At 51.1% G+C, this 24,475-nt stretch overlaps 1 protein-coding gene across 3 annotated transcripts; it reads right to left on the bottom strand.

Annotated features, from left to right (window-relative positions):
- Positions 1-22: 22 nt before the first annotated feature.
- ODAD1 (outer dynein arm docking complex subunit 1) lies at positions 23-23,992 on the bottom strand. Of its 3 annotated transcripts, none has more exons than XM_046684255.1 (15): positions 23,912-23,992; positions 23,523-23,615; positions 22,216-22,315; positions 21,886-22,075; positions 10,302-10,424; positions 9,840-9,953; positions 6,583-6,650; positions 6,141-6,328; positions 5,819-5,953; positions 4,983-5,065; positions 4,690-4,858; positions 1,696-1,859; positions 1,483-1,583; positions 1,202-1,280; positions 23-1,126 (listed from the first exon to the last, which is right to left on the bottom strand). In XM_046684255.1, the coding sequence occupies exons 2-15, from the start codon at positions 23,590-23,592 to the stop codon at positions 581-583; spliced, it is 2,130 nt and encodes a 709-aa protein (XP_046540211.1). In that variant the 5' UTR covers positions 23,593-23,615; positions 23,912-23,992; the 3' UTR covers positions 23-580. The 3 variants fall into 3 exon arrangements, with proteins under 3 accessions (XP_046540211.1, XP_046540212.1, XP_046540213.1); XM_046684256.1 differs by having other exon boundaries at positions 22,216-22,312; XM_046684257.1 differs by lacking the exon at positions 10,302-10,424.
- Between the last annotated feature and the right edge of the window lie 483 nt (positions 23,993-24,475).

Here is a 24,475-nt window from a genome sequence, read left to right as displayed (position 1 = left end):
TACACTTGTAACCAGGCTGGGGTAAAAGTCAGCTCTGACCTTTATTTCCTGTGGTCACAGCTCCTGCTGACCCTGACATCTTTGCCCCGATTCTTCTCCCACTGCTCAGTGCTGGGGGCTCTTGGGGAGGACAAAGAATGAGGGGCTACAGAGACAGGGACATGAGATGCCAGGAGAGCCCGGGAGATGGAGAGGAGGAGAGGGAATTAGAAATGGAGAAGCAGAAACAGGGTGGAGTGGGGGCGGAGAAGCAGAGAGGTCAGGAGACGGGGAGATAGACAAGGTGACAAGACAGACACGCGGAATGGGAAACTAAGAGAACAGGCCTTTGGGGGGCAGAAAGGGAAAGGAGGGTGAGCAACAGAAAGGGACCAGGGGACAGAGATGAGGAGATGAGGAAGAGCAGATGGAGAGAGAGAAGGGGATACGTTGAAGGGGAGGTGGAGACAGACGTCGGGGCAAAGAGACAGGCCCGGAACTGGGAGAGAAGGATGGCGAGTCAAAGGGGAAATCAGGAGGCGGAGACACAGACAAGGAAGGCCCTGCAAGGAGCCAGGGGCAGGGTGGCAGCCAGGTGCCCCTAGTCGTCGTTCCGGGAGTCTTTGCTGGTGGTAGAGTCCAGGCCGGTGCTGGAGGCCGCGCCACTGCTCGAGACTTGGCCTCTGCTGGACTCTGGGCCTCCACTCGATTCTGACCCAGGGACTCTGTGCTCCACGCCTCCAAAGCTTTCCTGGCCTTTGCTGGATCCCACGTAGCCAGTGGACCCCAGGTAGCTACTCGAGCTGAGGGGTTCGAAGGTCACTCGGCCTGCCGTCGAGCTCTGGCCAGACATCAGTCCCTCATTGGTGCTGGGGGGGCCAAAGGTCACGTGGTCTGCGCTGGAGCTGGGGTCACCAAAGGTGACGTGGCCGACATTGGAGCTGGTGGCACGGCCGCCGCTGGACACCAGGATGCCATTCGTCTTGTGGCTCAAGATGGAGCCGGGGACATTACTGGGGCTCCTGGTGGTCGCCAGCGGTGAGGCCGAGCTGGCCCTCCGCGTCCTGGGCAGGCTCGTGCTCCGGGCGCTGTCCGCCTTCCTTATAACCTCGGTCAGCTCCTTCAGGTTCTGCTCCCGCACCTCCAGCTGCCGGGGAAGTGTGTCAGGGTCCCAAAGCGGGGCTGAGGTCCTACCGCCACCCCGGCAAGCTCCCCGTCTCACCGACTTCACCACTTGGCTCAGCAGCTCCTCCTTGCTCATGGGATAGTCATCTTTGGCCTCAAAACCAGGGGGGTCCTCCCTCAAGTGGAGAGAAGACAGGAAGGGACTACACTCTCGACCCACAAAAGGCCAATGGCTCCTCATCACAGAGAGGGAGTACCCTCTTGAGCCACACCCACCCTCGGGTCCCAAAGAGCCCCTCAGAACCCTCCATCCCATTTGTCCCCTCTGTCCCCACAGAAGCTCCCTCCCCTCCTCCTCCCTCTTGCCCAATGCCTCACAGGTTCTCAGGGAGCTGAGGTGTGACCACCTTCTTCACAAGATCCTCGGGGCTCTGGCCCAGGACCAGGAGGGCGGCGCTGGCCAGGCTGGAGGTGTAGGTCTTGGGGGTGGGTAAGCCAGTGGTCAGCTCAAGCCCATGTCCCAGGCCACAGCCTCCAAGGCTCTAGCCCCCCCCCCCCCCCCGTCACCCTCCACACCCCCTCTGTCCTCACCTGGCTGTCTAGGAAGGCCTGCACTGTCAGGAGTTCCACCAGCCGCTTCTCGATGAGGCCCAGGAAGAGCCCGATGTCCCGATCTCGCATGAAGGTCTTGACCCCCAGGAGGTCCTTGATCACGGTGCTGTCACACTGGGCCTTGGTGAAGAGCTGCTGGATGTCTGGGATCGGAGGTCACAGGCCGTCATGGAGCCGCTGCCCACTGGGTGCCAGCCCTCTCCCCGCCTCGAGTCCCCTCCCGCCCCGTTCTCTGGAGGCGGCAAGCAAGGCTCAAAGATGGAAGCGGGGGCTGGCCCCGTGGCCGAGTGGTTAAGTTCGCGCGCTCCGCTGCAGGTGGCCCAGTGTTTCGTTGGTTCGAATCCTGGGCGCGGACATGGCACTGCTCACCAAACCACGCTGAGGCGGCGTCCCACATGCCACAACTAGAAGGACCCACAACGAAGAATATACAACTATGTACCAGGGGGCTTTGGGGAGAAAAAGGAAAAAAATAAAAATAAAATCTTAAAAAAAAAAAAAGATGCAAGGGGACCTGCTCGAGCTCAGGCACCCAGGCAGCAGGAGGGCGTCGTGGTGTCCCTGGCCACGGGGCTCGGAACCACAGAAGGCAAGAAATGACGGGGGTCAAAGGAAAACCTGACACGGGAGCTCCAAACGGAAAGACTCCACACAGCTCCGGGACACCCACCTTCCATCCAACCCAGCGATTCCTCAGCCCGGGATCTCTCCCCAAGAAACACTCACGCGCACGCGTGCTCCACGGGAGAGGTCGGAGGAGACCCGGGGCAGCACCCAGCCTGCTTTGTTCCTTTAGTACTGGACCCCAGTTGCACATGAATAGATTAATCACTGTCGTTGGTTGACCTGTTGGTCACTGTCGTGACCCACTCTCACAACTGACCTGTGCATGGCCCGCTTGTCTTGAGTTAGTTAACTGGTTATTTTTAATGAAACCCATGACGTTAACAAAAATCTGCATCCAGCCATACAGCACCCCCACCTCCTGTGCCCGTGCCACCTCCACCTGAGCTCCAGGGTCATAGGCAGCTTCCTCCTGGGGTTCCTCCTTGAACAGCCCCAGACCACTCACACTGCGCTCAAGGCCATTCCCCAAACCCACTCATCCCAGCTTCCCCATCTCAGGAAGGGGCCTCGCTCTCACCAGGCCGACCTCAGTGCCCCTCACCCCTCACCCCCATAGCCCATCAGTCTGATACCTCTGTGCCCCGTACCCCACCTCCATCCTCGTCCCCCTAACCTCCCTATGCACTACCTTCTCCTGCTCACAACCTCCATGGCTCCCCAGCACCTCCAGGAAAAAGCCCCAGTGCCCCAGCCCGGGTCTGACTGTCTTCAACTCCCACCCACGCCCTTGCATTCCCCGCTTTGCACAGAGAACCTGCACCCCCTGAACGCAGCTCCAGGCCTTGGCCCCACCTGCTGGGAGCAACCCCCCTCCCCAGTTTTTCAGTTAAATGTTCATCCTTCGAAGTCAACCCGAAGTATCACACTTCCAGGAAGCCTTCCCCGGCCCCCAGCAGAGCCTGCTCCGCGGGTGTGCAACCGGCACAGAGGCACAGGGCCCTGTGCTCTGACGGGCCCCGCATTTGGTCTGATGCTCTGCTGTTGCTACCTTGAAACTCTTGGTAATTTTTTAACAAGGCTTCCCGCATTTTCTTTCTGCACGGGGCCCCTGTACAGACTCTGGTCCTGTACTCCGTGCTGAGTTGGGGCCCCTCTTGCTCCTGCAGAGCACTGGGTGTCCTCCATGCTCGCCCCGGGTTACAAGCACCCAGCACCCACGTCAGTCTCCCCATGGGGTCCTCATCGCCTAGCACAGGACTTGGCACAGTGGTCACAGTGACAGAGCCAAGGAGGATCCACCAGTCATTCAGCTCCTACTCTGCACCAGAGGTGGCTCTCCTGCTTGTTCCCCACCACCGCCGACACTTTTCTGTCTCTCTCCACCTTTAGCCTTCCATCCATCACGCCATCTAATTCTCATAACAACCCTCCAGAGGAGGCACTGCCATCGCGTTTCCAGAGGGGCTCAGACAGAGGGAACCACACACCAAGGTTCACCAGTGGTGGAGCTGGGATTCAAACCCAGGCCAGCCTGACTCGTGAGCACTCCACACTGGAAGGATGGAAGGATGGATGCAGGATGGATGGATGGATACTGGACCAGTGATGGATATGGAGCAGTTGGATTGATGGAGGATGAATAGATAAACACTGGGTGGATGGAAGGACAGACCGACAGTTGGATTGATGGATGAGTGAATACAGGATGGATGGATAGATGGATGGATGAATGGATGGACGGTTGGACTGATGGATGGGTGAATGGATAAATATGATGGATAGATGAATACTGGATGGATGGATGGACATGGGATGGTTGGATTGATGGATGGGTGAATAGATAAATATGATGGATGGATGAATACTGGATGGATGCATGGATATGGGGTGGATGCAGGATGGATGGATGGATACTGGACCAGTGATGGATATTGAGCAGTTGGATTGATGGAGGATGAATAGATAAATACTGGATGGATACAGGGATGGATGGAAGGACAGACAGACAGTTGGGTTGATGGATAAGTGAATACAGGATGGATGGAGGGAGGGAGGGAGGGATGGATGGGTGGACGGTTGGATTAATGGGTGGGCGAATACGGTATGGATAGATAGACAGGGATGGTTGGATTGATGAATGGGTGAACACTGGATGGATGGATGGATGGACAGTTGGATTGATGGATGGGTGAATACGGGATGGATGGATGGATATGAGACTGTTGGGATTGACAGATGGGTGAATGGATAAATACGATGGATGAACGGATGGATATGGGATGGACCAACAAGCAAGTGCACTTTACAAAGTCATCCCACGGAATGCCTTCAAGTGGCCAGCCCCGGGCTGGGCCCTCCGCGTGCTCATTGCCTCCTCCCAGATGAGGAGGTGGGGCGGGGACTCACCGGCCTTGAGTTTCTCCAGCTGGCCCCGAAAGACCTGGAAGCGGGCCTCCAGGCTCTCGGCCTCTGCGTGCACCTCGTCCACGCGCTGCTGCAGCTCGGCCCGCTGCTGCTCTTGCAGCGAGCGCCGGTTCGCCTCGCTGGCGCGCGTGCTCGCCATGGCCTCCTGCATCTGCGGGACGCGGCGGAACTCTGAGCCCAGCTCCGGGATAGGGGGGCCGAGGCAGGGAGAGGAGGAGACCGGTGCAGAGGCGCGGAGCGAGGGCGGGGCTGGGGAGCGGGCGGGTCTCGCTCACCCCCTTGATCTCGTCCTGCAGGTGCTCCAGCTCCGAGTTTTGCTCGTTGATGAAGTTGAACTCCGCGAAGTTGCGCTCCTCCACTGGGGGAGAGTCGGGAAAAGCGGGTCCAGAGAGGAAAGCAGAGACAGAGAGACGCACAGAAGGACAGAGAAAAGAGATGTTGAGAAAGACGACGCAGAGACAAGGAGAGACAGAGACGAAGAGAAAGGAGACACAGAGAAATATAGAGCAAGTCAGAGAGAGAGAAAGACATCGCGACAGAGAGAAAGCCACAAAGAGACCCAGAAATACGGAGAGAGAAACAGAAAGATTGAGAAGAGAGGGAAAGAAAACAGTAGAGATGGGCGAAGAGAGAACCGAGGACGCCGGGAGCCAGACGGCCACAGGCGCGCGGAGAGAGAAACACCGAGATGGAGGGTAAGTTTGGAGAGACCCGCAGGCCAGGAATGGGGGGAAGGAGGGAGGAACAGGGGAGCGGAGACGCCGGAGGCGGGGAGACGGACACGCCCAGCGAAATCCGACGGAAACACAAAGACGGAGACGCACACCCTGGGAGAGGTTGGAGGGCTGCAAGGAGGAGGGAGACAGACCCAGCAGGAGAGGACGGAAGGCCCGGGTAGAGAGTTTGGGGAGCGGGCACGGAGAAGGCGGGGATGGGGACAAAGGAGGGGACAGAGGGGCAGAGGCAGGCCCGACGGTCAGGGCGAGTAGGACGGAGCCGGAGTCCTGGTTCCTCCGGCGCCCGCGCGGGCGTCCCGGGGCGCACCTGATTCGGGGGCCGGGCCGCGCGCCCGGGGTCCCCCATCCCCCCCGCCGCCCCGCCAGGTGCTCACTCTCCAGGTACTTCTCCACCAGCAGGTCCGGGTCGCTCTCGCCGGTCAGCTGGGACAGTCTATTCAGGGCGTCCTCGTAGCGCAGCACCAGCTTCTCCTGGGAGGTCTTGCGGAAGCCGTCGGCCACCTCCTGGGCTGGGGGCAGAGAGGGCAGTGAGGCGGCGTGCAGGGCGGCCACCAGCGCCGAGGGGCCTGCGTGGGGTGGGCGCGCCCGGTTCAGCCGCGCAGACCCCGTCCCGCCCCCTGCAGGCCGGTGCCGTGCAGCGCGGGGAGACCCCGCCCCGAGCGAGCCGCGGGGCGCCTGGTGGCGCGCGGGCCTCACCCCGCTTGTCGCGCTTCGCCACGATGACGGGGTCCGGCTGCCGGTCGTTGTTCTTGAGCTTGAGGAAGCGGTGCAGCTGCTCCAGGTGCGCTATCTGCCGCTGCAGGGTCTGCACCTCCGTGTCGTTCTGGGCCCCCTCCTTCTCCGCGCGCTCCCGCAGCATGCCCATCTTGGCCTTCGCCTCCTCCCTGGGGGAGGTCAGCGGGGCAGGGAGATCCGAGGTTGGGTTGGGGTCGCCGAGGGTCACAGGGATGGGTGGGGTCAGACCTCCCCCCGGGAGCTGGGAAATCGGTGGAGGAGGTAGAGAAAGGGGCATCGTATGAAAAAAGAAAATGTAGGTTCTGACGGTCTGTTTCTTGAGTTCGGAACCCCTGCCCCCGCCACTGCCTTAAGAAAACGTGGGTGCTGTTCTGAGCGATCCAGGGCACCCCGCGGGCCCTACCTGACGGCGTAGGCCGACGTGGAGGAGACCATGAGTGCGTCGACCGTGTGCCGGAGATGCTGGATCTCCTGCCCAGAGAACAACACAGAGGCCACTCCTACAGCCTCAACTGTAGGCCGTTCCTCCAGGCCCCGCGTCCCCAGGGAGAAGACGAGCTCCTGTGCCTTCCAGGTGGACCTGCCCACTGAGCGGCCGCCAGCCCCGGAAAGGGATCCTAAAGACGGATGAAGCTAAGGCGAAGCCAAACTGAGGAGTTCGAAGCGGGGACACGCCCAGCCCAGGAAACTCCTGAGAGCGCCCACTGACTCTCTGGTCGGGTCCAGACATTTGCGTGAATTTCATTTGTGCCCACAATGAGATGCTTTCTAGTTCCATGGAAATGTCTGTGCAGTGTTATGGGTCTTCAAGAGAAAGAAGGGGGGAAATAACAGATTTTTACATATATAATGTGTATATATGTGTTAATGTATATACACACATGCATATACATATATAATGTGTATATATTAATGTAATACCCATATACATATGCATGTGTATAAACGTGCATGCGCTCACGCACACACACATACACTTTGGCAAAAAGAAACCCAGGATGGATAACCATAAGCTACAGAGGCTGGATGGGAATGAAGTGGAAGAGACCGGGAGGAAATGATGTTTCTCCTGGACACGCTTTCGGAAAAGTTTTGATTGGGGAATCCTGTTAATGGTTTGCATATTCATAAAGAAAATTAAATCAATGAGGCTAGGGGAGAACTAAACCGAATGCAAACAGAAGCAGGAGCCTGATCATCCCTCAAAGAACAGAAACACAGGGAGGACAAAAAATGGAAACTAATGCAAGTGACTTCTGAATCCAACGATTTGAAGATCGATAGACGGACCCCCATGCCTCAGACGGCACAACAAACCACAAACAAGTCGTGAACTGTGCTTCTTGGGTTCGGGCATGGTGGGACCGCTGTAGCAATCCTGAAACTCTGTGTGTTTTGTAGGACTGAGCAAATGAGCAAGCATACTGATGCTGCTGGGAGCCAGGGTTCCCGCTGCGGGGGAAGAGAGAAGAAAGATGAAATGGGGAGTGTTCAGGAATAGCCCAGTGATGCCGGATTGGAATGAGCAGTATCAACATGGACTCATGATTTTGGAATATACATGTGTGTTTCCTAGCTCTCTCTAGAGAGGGGGCCTCAAAGCAATGACTCCCCAGTAGCAATGAGGACTCTTAGCGCCTGTCTCTTGGTTTCTCAGCACCCACCCCCCAGTAGAAAGAACCGGGACTCTGTGGAGAAGTGGCTGACTTGAGAGTTGAGACAGAATGAGTACAAGATGATCTGGACCATGTTCCTGGACCAGAAAGTAAGGAAGTGCTCAAAAAAACGACGGGCGTGTCAAGAGGACACAGAAGTCAGCTTGAAGGGGCTCCCATGAGCCAAATCTGGGACAATTTGAACATCGTAAGGAATAATGACCAGTATGGACTATAACCCATAGAATAAAGTAAGAATACACAATTGTTTACTGATAACATATAAATATTCAGGGGAGAATGAGAAGCTCTTTCTTATGTAAAATGCCGTCTTATAAATGTAGAAGAAATGATAGAAAAAGCACCTTTGGCAGCCATTGCAGTAATAACGATTCAGGTAAGACTCATTAATTATTCAGGCTAAAACAACTGAGAGAAAGTGTGTCAGGGAACAGAATATTTACACAGTCCAAAAGGATCTCCCCAGACTACTTATTCATTACAAAGAGGAAAACTCTGTGTCGGCTAACCCAGTGACCCTAGTCAACGTCACTAGTTATCGGACCAACTGACATCCCATCCCCCCTGATATAATGTACCTCCTGATACAACCTCTGTGATATTCTGCCAACAATGCACAACCTGAATGTGATCATGAGGAAAGATCAGATGAACCCATATTGACGGACCCCGTACAACACAACTGGCCTGGTCACTTCCACAGTGTCAAAGTTCAGGGGCTAGCCCTGTGGCCAAGTGGTTAAGTTCACACACTCCACTTTGGTGGCCTGGGGTTCTAGGGTTCAGATCCCAGGCACGGACCTGCACACTGCTCATCAAGCCATGCTGTGGAGGTGTCCTACATACAAAATAGAGCTAACATCAGGGCCAATCTTCCTCACCAAAAAAAAAAAGTCAAAGTCATGAAGACAAAGAGGGGCTGAGGGACTATTCCAGATGAACGGAACCAGAACAACCAAATGCACTGTGGGCTCCCCACCTGGAGCAGGAAAATCAAATTAGCTATAAAGGACGTCATTGGGACAATCAGCAAACTTTAAATGTGAACTGTTTAGAATTGGAACAACGTGAAAGTTCCTGACTTGGATAACTCTAAGAAAATGGTCTTGTTCTTCAGAAATACATACTGAAGTTCTTAGGCAATTATGTCTGCAGTGTACTCTCAAATGGTTCAGCAATTGTAATAATAAATTATTTTCAGTAAAAATAATAATTACACAAACACACACACACAGAGGAAATGTGGCAAATTATCAATCTTGGTGAAGGATATATAGTTCTTTGTGCCATTCTTGCACCTTTTCTGCAAATTTGAAATTATTTTAAAGTAGAAGTTAAAAAAGAAAGAGGGGGGAAGGGAGGAGGGAGAGGAAGGCAGAGGGAGAAAGGGAGGGTTTTTGAAAGGACTTCAAAGGTTACTGAGAAACCCCTAGAATGTAAATGGTCTTCCTTGCTCATTGGTTGCCCTCGGTGGTAATATTCAAAATGACATCTTTGGGGCCGGCCCGGTGGCACAGTGGTTAAGTGCGCACGTTCCGCTTCGGCGTCCCAGGGTTCGCCAGTTCGGATCCCGGGTGTGGACATGGCACTGCTTGGCACGCCATGCTGTGGTAGGCATCCCACATATAAAGTAGAGGAAGATGGTCAGGGATGTTAGCTCAGGGCCAGTCTTCCTCAGCAAAAAGAGGAGGATTGGTGGCAGATGTTAGCTCAGGGCTAATCTTCCTCAAAAGAAAATAAAATGACTTCTCTGCTTTCTGCAGATCTAAATGAGGCTGCTTTCTTAGTTAGGGGCATCCTGGAACATTTTCCAGGTCTGCCTTCCCTCTGGACTAAAGTAAACCTATGGCTCAGGTCAGTTCCATACTCGAAGCCTGAGGGTTGGAGAAGGCGGGCTGAGCAGCTGTGGGGAGAAACTCGGTGGGAATCCCTCTGTCCTCCACCCCAGCTGGGCCAAGGGGTCCCGAGTTTCAGGGCCACCGACCTTCTGCAGCTTGCGGTCCACATTCAGATAGCGGTTCCTCTCGATCCGCAGGAGATCCAGCTCCTCTCGCAGGGCGGCGTTGCGCACCAGCTGGGTGTCAAAGCGACAGGTGACCTGGAAGGTGGGAAGAGGATGCCAAGAGTCTGTCTGAGGCCTGGCCTGCCCCCCTCCTCCACACTCAGCCAAGGGGGGATGCTACTTGTCAGAGATGGAGCCCGTTCCCTCTTGGGGGACCCCGAGAGCATCGCCCGGTCCCCCGTCAAGGGCCCATGCAACGGCCTCCTTTCCCTGGAGACCCTCCACCCCTCCAGCATCCTGTCTCCTGACTCAGGGAGCCCATTGCTTCAGGCCTGCCCACATCCAGGAATCTGGTCCCCCATTTCCAGAACTTAACCCCACGCTCAGTTCTTCTCCCAAGCCCCAGAGTTCAGGCCTGGAGAGAGCCAAGAGGCTGCCCCTCACCCTGTCCAACTGGTTTTCTAGGATCTTGATCCGTCGCCGGACCTTGACCTTCTGATCCAGGATGACTCCTGGGGCTCTGCTATCCTTACCAAGAGCATAGATCCGGGTCTCCCACTCCTGGATCTGGAGGAAAGAGAATGGTACCAGCTTGTTCGCTGAATGTGGGAGAGGTTGAGCAATGGAGGGAGGACATGAGTGGGAGAGTGAATGAGTTGAGTGTGGCTGACACCTGCTGTCAGGTGCGTTCTTGTGGCCTCCCATCTTCTCTACCCTTCGTCTGCTGACAGTACCCAACCCTCCATGTGGTTCTGGCTTCCAGCCACAATAAGCCCCCCTGACAGGCACAGGACCCAGGTCTGGACAGTCCCCCTAGAGAGGTACACGGAACCCAAGCTCAGCCAGCCTGAATCCTTTCCTGATATTTGGGGGGAAATGTATGAACTGGATGGATGGGACCCCAGGACTTTGCTGTCATAGTCCCCACCACACGGAGGATCCTGGGAGAACGAGGCCAACAGACAAAGTGGAGACAAGAGACTGAGAGACGAAAAGGATGAGCCCTGATGCCATGAGAGTTCCTGGGTCTGACCACGCCTGAAACCAGCTTCCAGCCTGTCCTTCCCATTTCTGGATTCATCTTTACTCATTTGGGGTGTGCTCTCTCCCCAACTAAACTGGAAGTTCCCTGAGAGCAGACTCATGTCTTTTTTCGTGCCTGACACAGAGTAGGTGCTCAACAAAATGTGCAGACTAAATTAATAAATGAACGGCTTAATACCACCTTTCCCAATTTGTGTGCTGTTATGGGTTGAATTGTGTCCCCTGAAAATTCATATGTTGAAGTCATAACCCCCAGAATGACCTCAGAATGTAACCTTATCGGGAGACAGGATTTTACAGAGGTGATCAAGTTAAAACGAGGTCATTCGGTTGGGCCCTAATTCAGTATGACTGGTGTCTTTATTAAAAGGGGAAATTTCAGGGGCTGGCCTAGTGGCATGGTGGTTGGGTTGGCGCCCTCTGCATCCGCAGCCTGGGTTTCACGGATTCGGATCCCGGGCACAGACCTACACACCGCTCATCAAGCCAGGCTGTGGCGGCATCCCACATACAAAATAGAGGAAGATTGGCACAGATGCTAGCTCAAGGCCAATCTTCCTCACCAAAAAAAAAAAAAAGAAAGAAAAAGGAAGGGAGGAGAAATTTGCACAGAGACATGCACACAGGGGGCACACCATGTGAAAATGAAGGCAGAGATTGGGGTGATGCATCTGCAAGCCAAGGAACGCCAAAGATTGTCAGCAAACCACCAGAAGCTGGGCGAGAGGCAGGGAACAGATACCCCTCACAGCCTCAGAAGGAGCCGACCTGGCTGACACCCTAATTTTGGACTTCTGGCCTCCAGGACTGCGAGATAATCAATCTCTGTCATATAAGCCACCCAGTTTGTTAGACAAGCCCTAGGAAACTGATACATGCACCAGGCACCCGAGAGCATTGCAGCCAACTCAGAGGGGGCACCACGGGGATGTTTCAAATTTTGAGGGGGACACACTGACTTTGGTCAGACATCATGTGAACTTCGAGTTCAAGGCAGTTCACGGGTTCACCGCGACACGGTGCTATATTCCTTTCCATGATGTCACATCTTTGTGAAACCAACTCTTTAGCAGTTGCTGTGATAAGCATCAAATACCCAAAAATGTTACCATTGGGGGAAATGGGGCGAAGTGTACAAGGAATCTGTCTGTATTATTTCTTCCAGCTGCATGTGAATCTACAATTATCCCAGTAAAATTTTCAGTTTAAAAAAAAGGGGGCCAGTCCCGTGGTGGAGTGGTTAAGTTTGCATGCTCTGCTTCGGTGGCCCGGGGTTCGAGGGTTCGGATCCTGGGCCCTGACTTGGCACCACTCATCAAGCCACGCTGTGGCGGCATCCCACATAAAATGGAGGAAGATGGGCACAGATGTTAGCTCAGTGGCAGTCTTCCTCAAGCAGAAAGAGGGGGGTTGGCAACAGATGTTAGGTCAGGGCCAATCTTCCTCACACACACACAGAAAAAAAGCAAATTTCACTGCACTAAAATCAGCACGGAATAAAAGTGGCGAGTTCAATTTGACTCCAAGATTGAAAAGTTGTGCAGGGACCAACAGGCACAAACATCCCATGGGTAAGTCATTGTGGGGGTTTCTTTAAGAATGAAATAGAAATTTTTTTTTGCAATTTGTGTATATTATTTTTTCAAATGGTTTCCAGGTTGTTGGGGCTCAAACGCTTATTGGGTTGCTTGGTCCAAACCATTTAATAAATAAACTGTTGGGCTTTGCAATACTGGAGGCCCCTCGGACAGCGCTGGAGAGCTGATTTTTCCATTTTCAGGAATTATGTGAGTTAAATTGTCAGTAGCTTGAAATCGACCATTGTATTAGTTTTCTATTTCTGTGGAACTAATAGCCACAAACTTAGTGGCTTATAACAAAATCCATTTACTATCTCGAGTCTGGCACAGCTGGATCCGCTGCCCAGGGTCTCACAAAGCTGCAATTAAGCTGTCAGGCAGGGCTGCAGTCTCGTCTGAGACTCCTCATGGGGTTGTTGGCAGAATTCAGTCCCTTGCAGCTGTGGGACTGAGGCCCTCAGCTCCGAGGGACCCCTGGAAGTTCCCTGCCATGGGGCCCCCTCCACAGCATGGCATCTTGCTCCTTCAAGGCCAGCAGGAGAGCATGGCTCTTCACTCTACTAAGGTGCAGCCTTATATCACGTAACCTAATCAAGGGAGTGATGCCCCATCGCTGGTGCCGTGTTCTGTTGGCTAGAGATACGCACAGGTTCCCCCCGCACTGAAGTGGGGGGGTTATACAAGGATGTGACTTGTTGGGGGTCGCCTTAGGGTATGTTCACCAGAGCCAAGATGACAGTATTTATGTTATGAAAATCAGCGAATGCTACAAATCAGGGCACTCCCCTCCCCCTTCCTCACTGCTGATTTCCCAGCACACCTCTGACTGTTACAGGCTTCTTTAGGGGGCTAAAAAATTACGAAGAAATTAAGGGTTCCAGAAACAAAGAAAGTTTAGGACCCACTTGTTCAAGAAATTCTTCCCAAATGCAAACTAGTGCAGCCACTATGGAAAACAGTATGGAGATTCCTCAAAAGACTAAAAATAGAACTACCATATGATCCAGCTATTCCACTACTGGGTATCTACCCAAACAACTTGAAATCAACAATCCAAAGTAACATATGTCCCCCTATGTTCATTGCAGCATTATTCACAATAGCCAAGACATGGAAGCAACCCAAGTGCCCATTGACCAATGATTGGATAAAGAAGATGTGGTATATATATATACAATGGAATACTACTCAGCCATAAAAAAGACAAAATCATCCCATGTGCAACAACATGGATGGACCTAGAGGGAATTATGCTAAGTGAAATAAGCCAGACTGAGAAAGACAAACACCATATGATCTCACTCATATGCGGAATATAAACAAACACATGGACAAAGAAAACAGGTCCGTGGTTACCAGAGGAAGGGGGGTGGAGGGTGAGCACAGGGGGTGAAGGGGAGCACTTATGTGGTGACAGACAAGAAATAATGTACAACTGAAATTTCTCAATGATGTGAACTATTATGAACTCAAAAAAAATTCTAATAAAATTTTAAAAATAAAGTAAAACAAACAAACAAATAAATAAATAAAAAGGAATTCTCCCCAAGATCAGAAAACACTCTCCTCCAATTTTTAAAAGCATTCAAACTTTGCTTTTCACGTTTAGGTCTGTAATCCAACTAGAACTGTGTTTTCACCTGGTGTGAGGTAGGAAATTTGGGGGTCAGCTTTGTGGAGGTACAAATGACAGACAATAAAACTGCACTTATTTAAAGTATATAGTTTGCTGAGTTTCCCATCATCAACATAGGGAACATATCAATCACCCCAAAAGTGTCCTCGTGCCTCTTTGTCACTCTTCCCATTTCCTTCCTACAACCCCTCCCCCAGGCAGTCACCAGTGTGTTTTCTGTCACTATAGATTAGTTCTCATTTTCTAGAGTTTTATATTAATAGAATCACATAGAATATACTCTTTTTTGGGGGGTCGGTCCTGGGGCCGAGTGGTTAAGTTCTCTTGCTCTGCTTTGGTGGCCCAGGGTTTCGCCGGTTCGGATCCTGGGCGCGGACATGGCACCGCTCATCAGGCCATGTTGAGGTGGCATCCCACATGCCACAACTAGAAGGACCCACAACTAAAAATGCACAGCTATGTACCGGGGGGCTTTGGGAAGAAAAAGGTAAAATAAAAATCTTTTAAAAAAAAAAGAATATACTCTTTTTTTTGAGGGGGAGGTGTCTGCCTTCTTTCACTCAGAACAATTCTTTTGAGATTCATCCTTGTTATTGGGTGTCCCATTAGCCCATTCCTTTTTATTGGTGAGTGGTATTCCATCGTATGGATGGACCACAATTTGTTTATCCGTCATCTGTTGGTGGACATTGGGGTTGTTTCCATTTTGAATTTTACAAATAAAGCTGTTATGAATATTCACATACAATTCATCTCTTTCTTTTCTCTTGGGTCAATACCTAAGAGTGGAATGTCTGAATCATATGGGAGGTGTACGTTTAATTTTTTAGGAACTGCCAAACTGTTTTCCGAAGTAGTTGTACCATTTACATTTCCACAAGCAGGGTACGAGACCCCCGGTTCCTCCATGCCCTCGCCAACGCTTGGTATGGTCAGTCTTTTTAATTGTAGGCGTTCTAATAGGTGTGTAGCAGTATCTGGTGATTTTAATTTGCGTTCCCCTAATGACTGACACTGTTGAGCGTCTGTCACACGCTTACTGCCATCTTATACATTTGGTGAAGTATCTGTTAAGTCTTTTACCCATTTTTCCTATTGCATCATTTGTTTTCTTACTGAGTTTGAGAGTTCTTAACATATTCTGGATACAAGTTCTTTATCAGATAATGCTTTGCAAATCCCGTCTCCTAATGTGGAGCTTGTCCTTTCATTCTATGAACAGTATCTTTTGAAGAGGAGAAGTTTTTAAATTTTATGGAGTCCAGTTTATCCATTTGTCCACTTATGGATCATGCTTTTGGTGGTGTTGTATCTGAGAAATCTTTGCCTAACCCAAGCTCACAAAGATTGTCTCCTATGTTTCTTTCTAGAAGTTTTACAGTTTTAGGTTTTACATTTAGGTCTATGATAGTTTAACATCTTTTTTCCTTTAAAAACACATAACTTTGCACATAAAAGTATATAGAACGTTTGGTTTATTTTAAGAGAACATCCTTGAACCACCACCCAGATCTAAAACTAGAATACTGAGAGCCTTGTCGATGCCCCCTCTCATCACTGCCGTCTTCCTCTCCACACGGGTACCACTCTCCTGCCTGTGTGGGTTTCTATTGCTGCTGCGACAAAGTACCACTAATTTACTGCCTTAAAGCAAAACCAATTTATTACCTTATAGGTCTGGAGGTCAGAAGTCTGAGTCAGTTTCACTGGGTTAAAAATCAAGGTGAGCCAGGCTGCATTCCTTCTGGAGGCTCCAGGGGGAGAATTCGCTCCTTGCCTTTTCCGGTTTCTAAAGGCTGGATTCCTTAGCTTGTGGCCACTCCAACACCTGCTTCTGCTGTTACATCTCCTCTCTCCAACATCACATCATCATCTCTGACTCTGACCGTCCTGCCCCTCTCTCATGAGGAAACGTGATTATAGCGGGCCCATTCTGCTAATCCGGGATGATCTTCCCGTCTCAAAATCTGCACTCACGTCTACAAAGTCTCTTTTATCGTGTAAAGTAACATACTCGTCGGTTTCCGAAATTAGGACCTGGACATCTTTGCGGGGGTGGTGGGGGGTCACTAATCCGTTCACCACACTTCCTTAAGTGAAATTCATTTCTTCACTTTTCTTTACAGTTTTATCACCCACGTGTAAACTCCTTAAACAAAAGTTTAGTTTGGGGGGCTGGCCCAGTGGCGTAGTGGTTAAGTTTGCATGCTCCACTTCGGTGGCCTGGGGTTTGCCGGTTCAGATCCTGGGCGCGGACCCACATACCACTCACCAAGCCATGCTGTGGCGGCGTCCCACATAGAAGAACTAGAATGACCTATAACTATGATATACAACTATGCACTGGGGCTTTGGGAAGGAACAAAAACCAGTTTACTTTGGCCTGGTTTTGAATTTTATCTAAATGAAATAATGCCGCCTGTATATTTAACTTTTTCTTCCTTCAAAGGTTTATGAGATTCACCCATGTTGCTGTGTGTAATTGTAATTCATTCATTTTTCATTGTTGTACACTATTTCAGTATATGAATATACCACAGTTTATTTGTTCATTCAAATATTGATGAAAATTTGGGTTGCTTCCAATTTGGAGCTAGCTCATATAAGCAATACTTCTATCGACTTTCTTTTACATGAATCCTGTTTCTGGCATATATACTGAGAAGTGGAATTGCTGGGTGGGAGGAAGTGTTTCCGACAGATCTAAACCGTTTTCTATTGGGAGATGACTTTGGTTTACTTCCTCCCGACACTGTTTCCATGGAAACACACTGGGTTAAGGTAAATATGGAACACGAGCTGTGTTCCCAGGCAACAGTGTTCATTATAAAAACGGCCCCTGATGGGTGAACTCCATCAGACTGGAAGGATTGTGAGCGGGCTCATAGATCTAAGGGCCTAGGTGACAAGACTGAATAGAAAGCTGGTTTCCTGGTGGGGTATTTCTTATAACTGAGTGCGTCCCTCGTGGCGGCTTAGAAGCGACCCTCACGATCTGTTACAGGAGGTGGCTCTTGTTGCATATGACACTTCCCTACGTCAGGGTGGGCAACACCACCACCCATGTGTTACCCTCCCACTGGAGGTGCTGAGAAGCAGCCCCTAGATGCTCAAAGAAGATGTACGTGGTGCTGTTGTGCCAAGATGCTGTTGTTTCTTGTCCTCTCTCCTTCCACGAAATTAAGTGAACCTGTTGGATCCTGTGAGCGAGAATGTCGGGTACAACTCAAGACTGCTTCTGGTGACCATGCCGGGTGGAAATGACCCCACATCACAGCATATGTCTATCTTCAAATTTAATAGATAATGGGGGGAAAAAAGCCTTTTCAGAACACATACGACCATTTATACCCCAACCAACAGCTGGCAAGAGTTCCTACTGCTCCTTCTCTCCTAACACTTGGTATCTTCGGACACTAATTTTTGAAAATCTGGTGAGTGTTGAAGGATATCTCATTATGATTTTCATTTGCCTTTCTCTGATTACTAATGAGTAATTCCTACCTTTATTGGACATTGGAATTTCTTATTTTGTGATGTGCCAACTCAAGTCCTTTGACGATCTTTTTAAATGGGCTGACTCTTTAATGATTTGTAGAAGTACCTTATATGTTTTTGATACTAGTCCTTTGTCAGCTTTATGTGTTGGCAATAACTCTCCATTTCATGACTAACTTTGCACACTCTTTATGGCTCTTTTGAGGAACAGAAGTTATTAATGTGAAAGTCATGCAATGTATCAATCTCTTCCCTTCAGTAGAGATTTCTGTAACTTATTTAAGAAAGCCCTTCCTCATGTTCACACATTGAGACCTGTGGCCCATCGGGAATCAGTTCAGGGTACAGTGTGAGGTAAGGTACTGGTTTCATCTTCTGTACAGATATCCAGTGTTCACAGCACCATTATTAGAGTTCTCCTTTTCCTGTTTCTTGAAGTCATAGATCAAGTGTCTACAGACACATAGCTCTCTTTCAGGGCTGTCTCTTCTGTCCCATTGATCCATTCGATCAGCCCAGCACCAATTACAAGAGCCTCATAATAAATGTTGATAACTGAGAGAGCAACTCCTTCCACACTGCTGGTCTTTCCTTTAAGTAAATCTTAGTTACCTCGTTCATTGCACTTCCATATAAACTTTAGAATCTGCTTGTCCACTCCATCACTGAAAAAACAACTTCTAGTACTTTAAGATTACATTGAATCTACAAATCAACTTGGAGATCTGACATTTTACAACGCTAACTCTTCAAATCCATGAATACGGTATATATCTGCATTTATTAAGTTCTTCTTAATATCCATCAATAAAATTTTACAATTTACTCCACCGAGGTCTTGCACACTTTTGTTAGATTTCTTCCCAGGTGCTTCTTTTGGCTGTTATAAATTTATCTTTCCTTCTTTTATTTTCTAACAGTTATTGTTAATACAGGGAAGTATCGTTAACTTTGCATATTAATTTGTATCCAGCCACCTTGTTAAAATACCTTGTCAATTATAATAAGTTACTGTCAGATTCTTCTGGATCTTCCATATACACAAATATACCATCTACAAATACTGACAGTTTCATTTCTTCCTCTCCAGTCTTTAAATTGTTCTTTTCTTTTCCTTGCCATAATGCACTGGATGTGACCTCCAATGTTAAACAGAAGCGGTGCTAGCTGACACCCTCATGTTGTTTCTGATCTCAGAGAGAATTTTTTTCATGTTTTGCTCTCAAATATGTTTGCTGTGGATGTTTTATAGTTGCCCTTTATTCAATTTCCTTTTATTCCTAGTTTTATAGGAGTTTTTTTTCTTTTTTTTTAAAGATTTTTTAATTTTTTCCTTTTTCTCCTCAAAGCCCCCTGGTACATAGTTGTATATTCTTCACTGTGGGTCCTTCTAGTTGTGGCATGTGGGATGCTGCCTCAGCGTGGTTTGATGAGCAGTGCCATGTCCACGCCCAGGATTCGAACCAATGAAACACTGGGCCACCTGCTGCGGAGCATGTGAACTTAACCACTAGGCCACGGGGCCAGCCCCTTTTTCTTTTTTTTTAAAGAGATTGGCCCTGAGCTAACATCTGTTGCCAATTTTTTTCTTCTTCTTCTCCCCAAAGCCCCCCAGTACATAGTTGTGTATTCTAGTTGTAGGTCCTTCTGGTTCTGCTGTGTGGGACGCTGCCTCAGCATGGCTTGATGAGCGTTGCTAGGTCCGCACCCAGGGTTCGAACTGGTGAAACCCTAGGCCGCCAAAGTGGAGTGCGTGAACTTAACCACTCGGCCATGGGGCCAGCCCCTTCTAGGAGTTTTTAACATGAATAGATGCTGAATCTTATCAAGTACTTTTTTACATCTCCACAGACTGGTGCCATGACCTGGGGACGTCCACGGGCTGTCTGTCACCAGTCTCTGATCAAAGTTGAGAAAATGAGAGTAAACATTTAGAAACAGGACACACCAGACACAAGCCTTACAAAAGTACCAGTCAGTCACAGATCGGAAGTTTTAACATATAGTTTGAGAAACACTGTGGCTAACTCTGTTTTTCTCTCCCAGAAAGTGTCTATTCTGCTCTCTCTTTCATAGATGGTATTTTCACTAGGTACAGAATTCTAAGTTGACAGTTTTCTCTCTTATACAGTGAAGTTACAATCTTACTATCTTCTGACTTCCTGTGTTTCTTTTAGGAAATCAGCTATCAGTCTAACTGCGGCTCCTTTGAAAGTACGACGGGGATGCATTCTGAGACGTGCATCATTAGGTGATTTCATCGTTGTGTGAACATCACAGGGTGCAATTACGCAAACCCAGATGGTAGGGCCTACTACACACCCAGGCTATATGGCACTAATCTTATGGGACCGCTGTCATACATGCAGTCCATCATTGACTGAAACGTCATTATGTGACATGTGACTGTAATGTCTTCTTTATTTTCTGGCTGCTTTTATATTCTGAAATTTCCCTATGTTCTGTATAAGTGTGGATTTTTTATTCATCCTGTTTTGAACTCTATGGCGTCCTTGAATCTGTGGATTCATTCTTCCATTGGTTCTGGAAGGTTCTTGGATATTATCTTGTCACACATTACCCCTGTCCCATTCTCTCTCTGTTCTTCTGAAACTCTTATTAGACATATATTTAACCTCACTATATGTGCAATGTCTCTTAACCATTCTTAGTTCCACCCATATTTCCCATCTTTTTGTTTCTCTGTGCTGGATTCTGGAGCATCTCTTCTGAACAATTCTTTCTTCGGCTTCTACTTGGCTTACTGTCTGTCTCTCCAGGAGAGTGTAAACTATACGACAGCAGGGCCCTGTCTGCTCTGCTCACTGCTGGGTCCTTGACACCTAGAACGGTGCCTGGCACTTAGCAGGCACTCAGTGAATATGTGTTGAATGAACGAATGTCCCCAGACAATTGGCACAGCTGTTAACTCAGGCCTAATCTTCCTCAAAAAAAAAAAAAAAGATCTTGAGATGGGAAGATGATCCTGGGTTATCGGGTTATCGGGCTGGGCTCAGCATAATCACAAAGATCCTTGTAAGTCAAAGAGGTAGAAGGAGAGTCAGAATCACAGAAGGAGAGGAGGTGACAAAAACAGAAGTCAGAGTGATGCTGCATGAGAAATACTCAACCAGTGAGGGCTAGCTTAGATGACAAAGAAAGGAGCCACGAGCCAAGGAATACAGGTGGCTCTAGAAGCTGGAAGAGGCCAGGAAATAGATTCTCCCCTGAAACCTTCAAAACGAATGCAGCCCTGCCAACACCCTGATTTTAGCCCAGCGGAATCCATTTTGGACGCCTGGCCTCCGGCATGGTAAGATAATTAATTTGTGTTATTTGAAGCCATCGAGTTTGTGGTACTTCCCTCCAGCAGCAATAGCAAACTAATGCAGACCACCAGGGTAAGTAACTTTTCAGCTCCTGTTTGTGATCCCACAGTGGGCAAGAAATCACTGGGTCTGGGCAAGCAACTTTTTTTTAATGAAGACTGGAATCAAAAATAGAATGGATCCCACATAGAAAAAGTAAGCATTATTTGGTGAAACTCTTGTTTCGGGTCTATGTGTGTGTGTGTTTACATCCATATGCTTCTGCGTGTGTGTGAACTGCATTGCAATGAGTCATGGTCATAAAAACTTGAAAGAACACTGGCCTAGAAAAGTCACATTGTGCGGGCTGGCCTGGTAGCCTAGCGGTTAAGTTCACACGCTCTGCTTTGGCGGCCTGGGGCTCACTGATTCGGATCCTGGGCGTGGACCTGCACACTGTTTATGAAGCCATGCTGTGGTGGCATCCCACACACAAAATAGAGGAAGGCAGGCGCGGATGCTAGCTCAGGGCCAATCTTCCTCAAAAAAAAAAAAGGAAAATTGTTTCCAAGGTCAAATAGCAAGATCTTGAGGCAGGTGGGATTAAAAACCTGTCTAGACTCAGCAGCATTACCGACATCCTCTTTATGCGGATGAAGAAACTAGGGCCCAGAGAGGTGAAGACTTGCTCGTGGTCACACAGCTCCGACGTGGCAGGACCAGGATTCTAATGCAGGTTTCACTGACTCCAGAAGGTGAACTTTTCTCTTTGACCACACCAGCCCCCTTTCTGAAGATGTGGGACTCTGCTAAACCCCAAACGCCCATATTCCTGCAGGAGACTGAACACAACTCTCCCAGGTGGATGCTTTCAATAAACTCATTTTTCAGATGAGGAAGCTAAGGCTCACATAGGTTAGGAACCTTAAATAGGACTCACAGAGTCTGGTCTCAGAACCCACCTGCCTGTCCAGGGCTCTCGTCTGCTCCTGCAGCTCCTTGACCTCAGCCTGCGCCTGGGCCTGGCACTTTAGCAGGTGGCCCATGTTCTCCAGCCTCTCGCCGTCTCGCAGCCGCTTGACCTGGCTCTGGGCGACGCTGATCTGCACCTGCAGTTTGTCCCGCACCTCCTGCAGACGCTGGATCTCCTCGCTGCCCCAGGAGGGAGGTGGAGGAGAGGCCGGCAAGGGGCAGAGCTCGGGATCACTAAAGGCCGGACACACCGGGCCTGCCCTCCTCGCCTCGGACCCAGGAGTCCAGCGCTTCGGCCAGCCCCCTCGCACTCAGCTCACAGTTGCTTGTTGATGCGCTGGTGGACCTCCTTGCCGTAGGCCCGCCTTTCGCCCTCCATCACTTTGCATTGTCGCTGCAGTCTGCTCAGCTCCCAATCTACTGCGGCAGGACCAGCCAAGGGACTCAACTGGTAACTGGGCCCCAGCACCTTCCTCCCCAGGACCTAGGAATTCTGGCTCCCTTAGGGTCTCCTAAATGGTAGCTGAACTGCAGACCGAGTCCCCACGCCCCTCTGGGACTGCATCTCAGTTCCTGTACCCCTCAGGCTTGCTCATCCCTTCATACTCCCTGGACCCCAAGCTGACCTCGGGATTTCTCCCCCAAACCCACTCCTGCTCCCGGTTTGGGGGCACATCTCTTTCCCCCACTAGAGGGCGCTCCTGGAAGCCCTCACGGTCCTCAGGGACCCACAGCACAGGACCTGGAACTTGGGCAAGTTGAGGGCAGATGCCAAGACCTAGAGGGCAGCATTCTTGCTCGCTCCCTTCCCTTCCAGCCCCACTGCCCGACAGTCCTCAGCCCCGTCCTCACGCCTCCTCACTCTCAGCCCATCCCCTAGGCTCAGGCCTCATCGTCTCCTGCCTGGACCGTCACCCCAGCCTCCTCCTCAAACTCCTGGCCTCCCCTCACAGCCCCAGAGGGTCTTTCTACGCCCAGAGCGGTCTCTGCCCCATTTCTGCTCATAGGCCTCCCCTCGTGCTCCAGCGCTCTCAGGACATCGTCCCAGCTCCTCAGCCCGGTGTTCAAGACCTCACATGACCTGATCCTACCCACCTCTCCAGGCTTGTCCTCCAGGGCCCCACCTCCCACGGCCCAGTGGTTCTCAACCAGGAGCGATGTGCCCCCCATGGACATTTGGCCATGTCTGGAGACATTTTTGATTGCCTTGATGGGGGGGGGGGGGTTGCTGGATAGACACCAGGGCTGCTGCTGAGCATCCTACAACGCACAGGACAGCCCCCACGACAAAGAATTCCCTGACCCCAAGTGTCAGCAGTGCGGAGGATGAGAAACCCTGCTCTAGCCTCAAGCTGTTCTCTCAAAGCCTCTTCCCTTTCTTCTCCCCTTGGTAATTCCTGGGTGGAGTTCTGGGCCCCACGAGAACGTCTCCTCCTGCAGGAAGCCTTCCTGGCGCGCCCCACTCCCCAGGCTTGGCCCCCCCATCTGTCCTGCTCCACCTCCATTCGGGCACTAGAGGGCTCTCCTGGACGGTCTCCCAGTCCCCAGTGCCTAGCAGCACAGGACATGGAACTTGGGGAAACTGAGGAAAAGAATGAGCGAAAGAAAACGAGAACGTATCAATTACCCAGTCCCTCTGGGAAGACCTCGCTTCCATCCTCGGAGCGGGTGCTCCTTGCAGAGAATCCCAAAGGCATCTTGAGCAACGGGGATGGGGCTCCTGTAGGGGTGACACAGGAGCCCTTCAGACCGCGAGCAGGAGGGGGCCCGGAGGAGAGTGGGCAACCAACAGCGAGGGGCTAGGATCTGGAAAAGGGTGACCCAGAACCAGCCCTGGCCTCTCCTGGAGGCTCAGTTCCTCCGGTGGGTCGGAGGGGTCCCGTCTCAGGCCTCTCCCCCACCCCTCTGACTCTAGCACGGAGGACTGGTCCTCTAGATTCTCTCTATCTCTGCGGCGGGGCTGCTTGGGGAAGGGGAAACCCCCGGCCGGCCGTGGGGGCGAGGCCCGGGCCCTACCTGCTGCAGTGCCGGACCTGTCCCTGGTGCTTCAAGCTCACTGTTGTGGCCTGGTTACTGCGGAGATAAGGGGCCAATGACGCCTGAGGACCGCGGCCGGGGTGGGACCCAGGCATCGAGGGGAGGGCGCGGGAGGGGAGGCTTGGGAGGAGGGGCCAAGGAGGCCTCCAGTGCTGGATCCTGGGGGCCGTGAACAGACCGGTGGGTCAGCCCCGAGGGGGGCGGAGCTAGGATGGCTGCAAGGGACGGGGCCTTTCTGGGGGCGGGGCCTGCGAGGGGCGGGGCTGCCGGGGCCAGCGAGGCGGAGTTAGGAGGGCAATGAAGACCAAGGCAGGAGGGGGCTGCGAAGGACGGTGCTGGAAGGGCCCGAGAGGGGAAGAGGCACGGGTCCCGGCGGGGCTTCGAGCCCTGTGAGGGGTTGGGCACGGGTCTCTGTAGGGGGCCGGGCTTCGGGCCTTGCGACTGCAGGGCACGGATCTCTGTAGGGAGCAGGGCTGCGGGGCCTGCGAGGGGAGGGGCAGGGGTCCCTGCAGGGGCGGGGCTAGGTCCTGGGAGGGGAGGGAC

The sequence above is a fragment of the Equus quagga genome, chromosome 13 (assembly GCF_021613505.1).
Source record: "Equus quagga isolate Etosha38 chromosome 13, UCLA_HA_Equagga_1.0, whole genome shotgun sequence".
Lineage (NCBI taxonomy): Eukaryota > Metazoa > Chordata > Mammalia > Perissodactyla > Equidae > Equus > Equus quagga.
This window is presented reverse-complemented; position numbering and strand designations above follow the sequence as displayed.